The sequence below is a fragment of the Grammomys surdaster genome, unplaced genomic scaffold (genome assembly GCF_004785775.1).
Source record: "Grammomys surdaster isolate TR1022 unplaced genomic scaffold, NIH_TR_1.0 134, whole genome shotgun sequence".
Lineage (NCBI taxonomy): Eukaryota > Metazoa > Chordata > Mammalia > Rodentia > Muridae > Grammomys > Grammomys surdaster.
The window spans coordinates 6,776,157-6,788,342 of NW_021604592.1; the positions used below are offsets into that span (position 1 = coordinate 6,776,157).

A 12,186-nucleotide genomic window follows, 5' to 3' on the forward strand; every position below is an offset into this window, starting at 1 on the left:
CTCTCTTGTATATTCCTTAAAGATTTCCTTTTCTCACTCTTTGTTCATTTTGCATTTTTTTTCTTTTGTGGTTTTTGAAGCAGGATATTTCTATGTAGCTCTGGCTGGCCTATATAATCCAGGTTGGCTTGGAAGTCATTGAGATCTGCCTGACTCTGTTTTCTGAGTGGATTAAAGGCATACACCACCACACACAATAAAACTACTTTAATTTTAAGTTATACAACAACATTTGGAATACAGAATTAATGATGTTTCATTTCATTCAAGTAAATAAATTTCTATTCTGCTTTGACTCCAGGTTCCTTTTAACAATGCAAGAACATTATCAACTGTGATTGCTTTTAATAACTGCTAAATATTTACCTGAGACTCATCCAAAAAGTATAATCTGATTTTCAGAGAAAAGGTAAGTATAATTACGAAAATTCTGTAGTTTTGGCCTGGCTTGGTGGCAGATTTTTAGAATCCCAGACATTTGATAAGAAGAGGCACAAGACTATTTCTCTAGCACATTTGTTTCTGTTTCCCATGTGTAGGATTTTTCTAGTTCTATGTTGGGTATCCTGTACCTAGACATATGGGTAAATATCCATTATCCTCTTGGTTCTGTCTGAGAATGCTGGATGTTAAAATTCAAATATATTCTAAACTACTTCTGTGAATTCTCTCCTTTGGAATTAGTTTTTTTTTTTCATTTGTATTGCAGTTCTGGATAATTGTACTTTTGGTTTTCTTCAATCTCAGTAAGCCATGACTATTGATGTATAATTATGATTGCCAGGCCAGGCTTATTGAGAAATATGACAAGTAGAGGTCTTTTTCTTTGCTCAGGATTAATGGATATGGACTTGTGACTTGACAGTTTTTCCTGACTGTGATGGTTTGTATGTGCTTGGCATTATTAGGAGGTATAGCCTTGTTGGAGTAGGTGTGCCACTGTGGGTGTGGACTTTAATATTCTTGTCCTAGCTGCCTGGAAGCAAGTCTTTTGCTATCTGCCTTCAGAACAAGAAGTGAAGCTCTCAGCTCCTCCAGCTCCATGTCTGCCTGGATGCTGCCATATTCCTGCTTTGATGATAATGGACTGAACCTCTGAACCTGTAACAGCCCCAATTAAATGTCATCTTTCTAAGAGTTACCTTGGTCATGGTTTCTGTTCACAGCTGTAAAACCTTAACTAAGACACTGACTGATTTATTTTTGAATGGTAAGGGAACTAGCAAGCAACAACTAGGTACTTACTACAGAGAGAATACATTCTAGCTATTGCAAATATATCGATTCTAAAGAAGTTATGCTTGCCACACTACACTCCATCTGTGTCTAAATAAAAGTACTATACATCCTTTTCTTTCTCTGCCCTTTACCCACAGAAGATCACCTCTGCCAAAAATGCTTTATTCATCAAAAGTATATAATTTTAATATTCCCTCTCCTTACACTGAGGTCAGAATAGAAAGCATAAATTAGGGAGTCACTATTCTGAAAGGGATTCCTTTGCATATTTATCTGATGGTAACCATAGCATCTTCAGGTTGTTGGCTGAGTTTTCGCTGGGAAATAGTGTAGGACTTCCTTGATGATAAACAGTCTTGGCTTATATAAGGTGCAGAAGGAGAAGAATGTTGAGTTTTTAGTTTCATTCATTAACTTAAGTATTTACATATATTTGATTTATATATATTTTACATAGGTGGAATTTATATTAACACTTGATTAAATATTTTTTCAGAATTTGAAGGTGATATTAATCTATATGATACACCATCTATATATGTTTTTAATTTCACTACATAAAATCATATTATGTTTTTAGCCCAAAGGAAGTATTTCCTTGTCATCTGCTTTTTTTTCCGGCATTGTGTATCTTTCCATAAAACACAAGTCTCTACTGAGTCATGGAAAAGGCAACTTTATTCTACAAGAAATAAATTCGTTACTACATTCCTTATTATTAAGGGTTTAGGTATCATTAACATTTTATCAATAGAGATAAAATACATCATTTAAAATGAGAAATCTATAGATAACTTTGAAAGAAAGCCATGGTCTATATATTCTGAAAAATAATATTAACTAAATCTAGTATCATAGAGTTTTGGCTCATATCAGTAACAGTGATTTTGACCTTCCCAGTTAAGTCTGTGATGGTCTAGTTCATGAAGACACTGTAATTTGGGCATTGTAAATTGGGTACAATTTAGCTTAAGAAAAGTCTGAGAAAGTACCACAACTCTATAAAAACTAAACGTTTGTAATAAATAGATCTAGTCCCATAGTTTCCCATAGAGTCCCAAACATGACGCTATGGAACCTAAACAGGTTTGTTCAAAAAGTAGTCCTTTGTGATATCAAATAAGAATCTCCAAGAGAATTGCACTAAATATGTATGGTTAAATTTTTCTTTAGCTAGAATATGTATACAACCATAAACAATCAAACAAAATCTCAGACAAGGCAGAATCAAACTCCTTCCAAGGCATGCCTACGTGTTTCAGAGAAATTCATTTTTCTTTTCTCTTCTAAATGTTCACATGTATATCATTTTATTTACCTGGAAAAGTACAATCAAATAAATGGTTTCTTTTAGTTTCTGTGGTTATTTGTTTCTCCTCTTCTAGAGTGAGATTAATACATCTTGGTGTAATTGATATTATCTAGGAAAAAAGCCAACCACACAACCTGAAATAGTGCTATAATGTGAGATATCACTAAATCTTCCAAAATGAGCCACTTCGAATGAGTACAGGTGGCAAGAAAAAACAAACTCAAAATCAAATTGTTATATATTTCATCAGCAGACAGAACAGTATATAGGTGCAGACATGCAGAGCAGATATTTTTCATTTGTCCGTTCTCTTCCCTCTAAAGGACACAAGTGGATCTAAGAACGTTTTTGTAAGAGCTGTCTATACTGCATCTTTCTCCATTGACACCCAGGCTTTGCAGATACTGGTAATCCAGATACTGTAAGTGTTTCACTTATGTGGATTACTCTGTAGAGCAGGTACTTTATTACTAGTCAGAAAGACCTCCCTCACAAAAGCTCTCACTCAAAAGCTGTCCACATTTCCAATTACAGCATAAACATTTTGGCAGCTGCTTTCTGAGAACACTGATCTGTCCTCCACAACTTTCTGCTAAGTATTTGAAGCCAGTTACACATTGGCTCAGAAATATCTCCTTCTTCCTGATACGGATGAATGCCTCTCTCATATCCCTTTTTCACAGTTGTATTTACATAACTATACTCAGAAGTATATGTTTGGCAGAACATTTTTGGTTTAGGTATAAATGGCTAAAGAAATTGAGATTAATTACTTTAGGAAATTTCATCTTAATGTCAATCTGCTGGAAATTTGCCCAATAGGCAAATACCCAGGAATCAATCGTAACAGACTTTAGGGAGAAAGGGTCTTTCTTTGCAAATCACACCATGTCAGATATATGAGGAATACATCTATGACATGAGAAGGCATATCACCAGCAAAAAGCAATCCTGGGACAAAGCCCCTGGGGCCTTTCTAGGGTTCACCCATTGCCACCATGCAAAATAGTGGGCCATCTCTAGGAAGCTTATCCACTGCAGTTCCTCCTGCATGGCACCCTCCAGAAAGCAACAAATTCTTTTTGAGGAATATATGTGGTCAATCATTTGAGTAGCAAAAATCTAACAAAAGGTGTAATGATGATCACAGGAAGAAGTATGTACACAATTCACTCACTAACCTAATGAATCCCAAGCAAGTATTATACTGTCATCACTGTATAAGATACAATATCCACTCATTTAATAGGTTTGTTTGAATTCCAGTCCTGAATTCCTCCGGTGATTAACAGCAATATGGAAATGTAAGCTGAATAAACTCTTTCCTCCCTTTCCTTTGGTCATAGTGCTTCATCACAGCAGTAGAAACCCTAACTAAGATACTACCTTTCAGCTATGTGTTTTTTATTCTAACATTGCTTTCTTTTTTTGGTTTTCCATCTAATATTATAATTGAAACACTGTACTCCTTGATGTCTGGCAGTTCCTAACCATTGTCTGCTTACCTGAATTTTATGAGCCAAATTAGGAAAGATAAAATGTCTTTAAGATATTTATGCTACCCTATCAGCCTCTAACTACCACTAACAATTGTTTTTTCTTTCCTGACTACAAGGTAATGATTTTAAATATATGGTTTGGGTTTTTTTTTTTTTGAACAATTATGTAAGTTTGTTACATATGGAATGTCTCAGTAATTCTATATTTCCTTCATACTGCTTCTCCATAAGGAAAGAGAAAGAAAAGTTTGTTCAATGTTTAGCAGAATTCAGAAGAACGAGCAAATTATATCATTACAAATGTAAAGGAAAGCCATAGAGAAGTTAAATGATGTTTGGCACTAAAAGCAGGCATAACACATTTCAAAGAGTTCTCAGTCTTCAAAGAGTTTTCAGTTCTTCTCTAAATGTTCTTTGTATAACAGAGAACATGGTTATATAGAGAAATATTGAGATACAGATCACTCACCTATCATTACTTTTGTTTCTTACTTCTTGTAGTTTCAGATAGAGTCGCATGGTTCAACAACTTTCCTGGCACAGACACTACTCTCAGACAGCACGATGATACACACATGGAGAGAAAACTGTTCCTCCTGCTGTTTTCTTGGTTACAAATTTGGTGTTACTAATTCATAGTTATAGGATGCATAGTTATTTGCTTTCTCATCTCAAGCATGACCCCTCACCATCTTCCTTGCCCTTGAATCTAGCATCTTGCTGGCCTGGCAGGCATCAAGAACGCATGGGCTGAAAGCCAAACTGATCCATACAAGGACACGGGGAGAGACAGACTGACATGGGTTCAATAATTAGCACAATGCCAGACATGATACTCAATAAGAAGCTGCTGAATTAATGGATGTGTGTTGCCTGGCTGTTGTAAATGCTTCAAGTTGATAACCTGGGCTAATTGGGTGAGCATTATAAATAAAAATGAAGGAGTGATCAGCTCTCCTCTCCTGCCAAGTCAATAAACTTATTTAAAGACTTATTTTAGAGATAGAAATGTTTAGTTCATTTTTAATACTCATGCCAATAGCTTTAACACTGTTAAAAACACTCTCAAGCATTTTATCTATTATCGTGAATAACAAAAGATACTTTGAAAGAAAAGCAGACAGTAAATTTTAAGGTAACTTTTAGGATAGCACATAATTCTATTATATAAAGTACCTCAGTGGCAAAGACTGTTTATGATCCAATAGCTCTTGCTGCAGTGACAGTCTAAATTCTACAACCCAGAGACTAAATGATATATCTCTAAAACATTTTGAAAAATCCCAGCAGTTATTACTTATTATTGAGTTCTTCAGACTGTCTCACATTTAATCACATCATAAACACAAAATAAATTCCAGTTAGCATATTTTGCATTTGTTTTACAATTTGTTATTAAAACATACTTTCATTCCACAAAGCCAAGAAAGAAAAACAGAAATTGGCTAACCACATTTAACCATGTCTCTAAAGGCATGGATGTGTCCATACTCATAAAAGTAGGTATAACTTTAGATTTTAAAATAGATATATACCTCTCAGGGGCCCAGCACCACAGCAGGCAGCCTCTATTCCCTGGTATTTCTATCTTTATTTCACCTTCAAATCTTTATCTATTGCTGCTCTTTAGGAGACAGTTACAAACATTGAGCCTTACTGTTCAGGAAGAAAATATTTTTAAAACTTACTCTTTAAGAATTTTATGTATGTATACAGTGAAATATGATAAAATCTATGATGTCTTTTCTCCTTCCTTTTCTTTCCTAGGTCCTTCACCCAATAAATGTCTTTCCCAATTTGTATCCTTTTCATTTTTAACAGACAAACAACACTAAGTCATTTCATACTTACCATATGTAAATGGATATGGAGGTTTCCCACTGGAGCATGGGCAGCCTATATAAGTACCACATCCCCCCCCCTAAAAAATGGCTTCTCTTTTCCAAGCAGCTGTCCACTGACAATAGCTCCTCAGTTATGGTAGTACATCTTGAGCTCCTCTCTGGCAGAGAACACTTTAATAACTTTAAAGTCCCACTAAGAAATCAAATTTGAAATACTGTGATGTTGTTAAGTACCTTAGCATAGGATGAAGATTTTATTTATTTTAAGATTGAAGCACTGAATTCTCCAAAAAAAAATCTCCAACCCACTATATTCACAATTGCATTTAACTTTCCCATCAGTAGAAGACACTGTATGAAAAATAACAATTCTACTGTTGAAAATGTAAGAGAAGAGGAAGAATAAGAGGTTAGACTGGACAGAAGATATCTTCTGTTTCAGATACTAAGTGTTCACCAGAAGCAGAATAGACATATTGTGATGGCCTTCTGTAGGTAATGCAATAGACCAGAAAAGGTTTCAATGCTGAATGGATAGAACAACTAGTTCCATTATTATTCCTAGTAATGTATATATTGGCATTTTCAAACTCTGAAGATACATTATTTTTCTAGACTAAACCAACCAATCAAATTGAACACTGGACTTTGAGATAGTTATTTTTTCAGCTCATACATTCTTTCCCCAGTTATAAGTCTAATTCTAATATATATCTGTCCTTCTATACTGAAATACATTCTTTCGTTACTAAGGGTCCACCCTGTAACTGTCTTACTTTTAACTTCCCTCTTCAGGCTTGGTCCCACATCAAAAGTCTGTGGCTTCCACAAAGCCAGGACATCAGGTTAGGGCTGGAGATCACCAATCCATGGCAAGCTCATGCTGATCGTCAGAATTTTCTAAAGTTCTTTTCCCCCTTCCAAACATAATTGAAGACCACATTGATCCAGTAATGACTGGATGATCAACCTAATAAGCTCACTGTCCCCATTAGGAGGACCTTCTAATCTGACTCTGTTGAGATTTTAAGTTATATAGAACCTCACCTGGATCTTCATGGCTCCAGGAATATAATTTCCCATGGCAGTTGATGTCTTTCTAGTGAAGGAAGGTAGGCATTTGTTTAACTCCTCTCTTTGAGAGATCTGTCTTACTTACACATTAAGGCTGAAGGGCTATCTCTATAGAAATATAACATCACCTTGTGTGCTACAAGCTCATTCATCCCACCTCCCAACCTGGGAACTCAGAGTTAACCTTAGTTCTCAGCTTCCTCATGTGTGGAACTGAATGTATGTACATTAGCAAATACCACATCTCATATGAAGACTTCCTTTACTATCAGGGTTTTATGTGTGAAAGTGTGAACTGAATATTAATGACAAAGGAAATTACTTCACTGATCCATTGACCTTCACCTACAAATATAAACAACCTTTTATAATTGGCCATGGCTATCTTAATTATCCATCATAACCATTTGTAAATGTAAAATTAGTAAGATTTGGGCCTCGGAAGATGTGGTAAGTGGTTTTGAGTGTATTTACACATTTCAGTGTGTTTGAGGTTTGGCTGCAGTACTATAAATTCTGCATCTATGTTGGAAATCATAGTTGACAGTATGGCTTTTTCCCAGAGTTTCCACAGAACAGAAAAGATGTCATTTGCTTTGCAGTGGGATCTCTCTGGGACAGCTCACCCCTGTGAGCCCATCTGCCCTTTCTGCCTCTGTCTTTTAATTAACATTTGGAAAACAACAGCGACATTGTAGATAACAGGGCTGGGCAAAGAGACCCAGAAAATGATGTGAAGTCTGTCAATCTTCAACCTTGCCAAAGAGCATGTAAAGTATTACTCGTGGAGGGGAAAGTGAGGAGGGGGAATCATTCATAGGCCATACATGCTCAATGTGACCTTCACACACACACACACACACACACACACACACACACACAAATTATACATACTGAAGTATCTTGAAAGGTTATAAATAAACTATTAGTAGTTGAAGTAATTCTCAAATAGGAAGTTAAATTTAAACAATTCCAGAGAAACATTGTCAAACAGATTTCCCGATGCTTACCTTTTCTGCTGATTGGGCTGTACCAAAAAAGATGGGGATGAAAGCTAACCAAATGATGCACGTGGTGTACATGGTAAATCCAATAGGTTTGGCTTCATTGAACGTCTCTGGGACCCCTCTGGTTTTAATGGCATAAACAGTACAAGTGACCATCAGGAGGATACTGTATCCTAGTGAACAAATAAGTGACAGATCGGAAATGTCACACTTGAGCACTCCCCTAGCGTTCTCGGGATCCAGTGTTCGCTGTTCTCCATAGTCAATGATGGTGTGGGGGGGATCCACGACAAACCACACAAACACTCCAAGAAGCTGTACAGATATGAGGCTGAAGGTGATTACGAGCTGGGATGCTGGGCTGATAAATTTAGGTGCTGTGACAGATTTCTTCCCTTGCTCGAATATTCGGTGGATACGGTTTGTTTTGGTCAAAAGTGCTGCATAGCTGAAACACATACCAAGTCCCAGGAAGATCCGCCGGAAGGAGCAGATGATTGTGTCAGGTGCGGCAATCATCAAAAAGGTGATCGAGTAACAGAGAAAAATCCCCGTTAGGAGCACATAACTAAGTTCCCGCCCAGAAGCTCTCACAATTGGTGTGTCGTTATAGCGGACAAAGGTCACAATCACAAAGGTGGTGGCAATGATTCCCAATATTGCTATGAACACAGGTACCACGGCCCAGGGTGAATGCCACTCTAACTTGATGATGGGGATCCTCTGGCAGCCTGTGCGGTTGATGTTTGGTCTCTGATCCAAAGGGCAGAGTTCACAGGACAGTTCATCCACCTGGTAGTTATAACCCTCACAGCGTTCACAGTGCCAGCAGCAGGGGACCCCTTTCACGGTTTTCTTCCGCTCCCCAGGCTTGCAGGGCAGGCTGCAGACAGATGCTGGGTGTGTGTGCTCTCTATTAGCCCACTGCATGTCTTCCACCTGTGGGCATAAAAAATTAATGAGCCTTCCATCTTTCTCCATTTATAATATCCTAATCCCAGCCACAGGTTTGTAATAAATCACTGAATGCTGACGGTACAAATACAGTTTACCATAATAAGAGTCCCGTTTCTTTCCATGATATTGACTTTATAAAAGTGTTAAATGATTGGGTCCAATCAATCATTTGGATCATCAACTAGATCGTATCATTACTTTCCACTTACCTCTTCATGGCTGACCACTATGATATTAAAGAAAGATTTATTGGCTTCAACAATTTTAATATGAGAGCTCTAAAAATTAAATAACAGGGATAAAAACAAAATAAAACAAAAAATACTCCCATAGAAAGATATTTTAAATCAAATCACGAATACAAACGTCAAGATATTTCAAATCCTGTATTAAGACGCTAAGCAAAGCATTATCAACAATGATTCTAGTCTTTCTAAAATAGTTAGGGAAATTCAGAGGACATTCTGTGGATCTTGACAGGAAACGACAGGAGTTAATCTCTGACTTCTCCTTTGCTCTTGAATATGACAATATTTGCAAGCTAGCCATGCACTGAGATATACATGTTGGATAAAGGAGCTAAAAAAAATAATGTTTACTACTAACTTCTTGCAATCTTAAAGGAGGCAAAAGCAAAGAAATTAGTACCAAATGAAGTTATGAATTGGGAATAGAAAAGGCATCATACAGAGATGTGAACACAAGAGGTCAAAGGTGAAAGCTGGGGCATTTCTAAGTCTTGAAGGAGCACATATAAACACACAAAATTTAATTCAGCAAGGCCAACTTCATTGACAGTCTACAAGAAGAATTACTATACCCCATAGCCATCATCTTCTCAGATGCGCCCCTCCCCCTTGCCCTCTCCTTGAATCTGAGCACTCATGTGCTTTATTCTCACCCTGAAACAAGTGATCTATTTAAACAATGCTGAGTTCAAGGGATGATTACCATGGCTCCTGAAGCTCTGCCATAAAAGTTGCCTTTAACCTCTCCTTTGTCTTCTCTTGTGCCACCCATGCTCAGGGAAGCACCAGCATGGGGTCCTGAAAGTTCTCAAACAGCTTGAGGTAAAGTTTGCAGGTCTTTTGAAGCTACATGAAGCAGTTTGCCATGTTCTAGAAAGCAACTGCTTGGCTTCATTCAAGCCTCAGATTGCTTCAGCTCTTGCTTATGTCTTGAATTGTGGAAAACACTAAACTTGAGCATCCCAGCTAAGCTCTTCCTGAATTCTCATGTTTAAAAGTTATGTAAGGTAATAAGCATTTATTGTTTCTATGTAGACTATATCTATATCCATATCTATATCATATGTAAATATGTATATATGTATATATATTACATATGTGTGTATGTGTTGAACATATAGCACACATGCACATTATATATATATATATATATATATTCCCTAATATAACACACATATAATATGTGCTGAACACGTTTACCTGTATCACACTCTCTTGCCCCTCTCTAATCCTCTTCTTCCCATCTGTTCCATCTTCTACTTTCAAAGCTTTTGGTTGTCTAGGCAATCCCTTAAGTTCAGTTATAATTACTTAGTGATAAGCCCATGAATTTTGGAGCTATTTTTGCACAGCAATAAAAAAACTAATGCAGCTCAAATTAAATTTGCCCAGTCTGTGGCCACCATAACTCTAACATAAGCCTGGTGGTGCATAGAGATGGTAAACCCAGTAACAGCAGTCCTGTATCTTAAAGTCACAAAGCATGCCATTTCAGCCTCACCCTCCTGTGGCTTTTAAGGTTGCCTCCCTTTGAGGGCCAGGTGATTGAGGCTATTGTTATCCAAAATGAATTAGAATAATTTTCTTCATTAAATATTCTTTGAACACTTGAGGTCAGGACTTGCAGTCCCTAGTCCCTAAACCCAGCACTTGTTGGGGATACCTGAACATACTCAAGGTGGAGTAAAGAATTTAAATGTCTTTATATCAAACAGCCTCCCTTCAGAAAAGTGATGTTTCTTCAAGAGTCCCAAGGTCACAATAAACTATCAGAGCCATCCCATCTTCTTCCCATGAAGTCAGACTCACTCTTCCACAGCTCTGGTAATTTTATATTAAGTTTTAACGATGTAAAAGAGATATTTTTTACTTGCAGGATTTCAGTAAGACAGAAGGACCTTGACTTAAAAGCATGTAGAAAGAACCTTCTCAAAAATATTGAAAAGTGAAATAGTCTATTTAGAGGGTGAAATATTTCTTTTAGACTATCATGGACTCATGATAATATGCATTTGATGCATTTTAAAGACAATTATTATAAACCTAAATAGCAATATATCTAAGGCTTCTAGAGATTTATCATAGTTGAATGCAAAAAAAAATAAAGATAATGAAAGAATCTCAGAAGCATTAAACTTGACTATTAACAGGGAAAAAGATGGTCATCTATCACTTCATGTTTGTTAGATTAGCTCTCAACACACTTTGATTTCTTTCAAAGGATAAAGATGTGCTCACAAAAATTTTGGCTAAAACTGGCACTAAAATGTTATTTAAGTTGAAAATAATTCTTTCTAAGCTTTATATAAAATGAACCAATGAAAAATATTTTCTGAAAATAATCAATAAATTTTAAAGTTTATTGACTCTAGCAGGGCATAGTGGCTCATAACTACAATCCCTAACCTGGAGAATCTGAGGCAGGCAGATTGCCATGAGTGTCAAGTCAGCCTGGATAAATGGTGAACCTTACTAGGCTAGCCAGGACTATAGAGTGAGACTTTGTCTCAAACAAACAACAAATAAACAAGCTAGCAATAACAACTGTCCTGGACAGGCATGACCACTGTTGAAACAGTGTCAGGAACATCATGACAATGACCAACCACTTTCTGTTTAGACTTAAATCTATTATCATAAGATAAAACCCATTATTGGCATCATTGTTGGGCTAAGACTTATGACTTGACTAGTGAAAAACTCAAATTATTTGAGTAAATAGATACAGTGTTAAACCAACTCCTAATGACTTATTATTGTACCCGTAGATTAATGTATCTTTAAACTCTGACAAAATCTAGCATATCATCATGGTAAATATCCTAAATTATAACACAGAAAGGCTAGACCTAAAAATAATAAAGGATATAGGTCAGACCCATAGCCAACATTATCCCAATTTAGTAAATCTCGAAGTAATCCTATTAAAATCAAGATTAAGAAAGGGTTACCTATCATCTCCATCCTTTTTTAAACTTACAGGTTCTAAGCCCTTACTAGATTAGT

At 36.5% G+C, this 12,186-nt stretch overlaps 1 protein-coding gene across 4 annotated transcripts in view; it reads right to left on the reverse strand.

Annotated features, from left to right (window-relative positions):
- Positions 1–12,186, reverse strand: part of Grm8 (glutamate metabotropic receptor 8) — a 795,023-nt gene that overhangs the window by 84,891 nt on the left and 697,946 nt on the right. For all 4 annotated transcript variants that reach the window (XM_028762574.1, XM_028762573.1, XM_028762575.1 and 1 more), the window contains one exon: positions 7,979–8,914. In XM_028762574.1, coding sequence (XP_028618407.1) covers positions 7,979–8,914 — 936 coding nt within the window. The remainder of the gene's footprint in view (positions 1–7,978; positions 8,915–12,186) is intronic.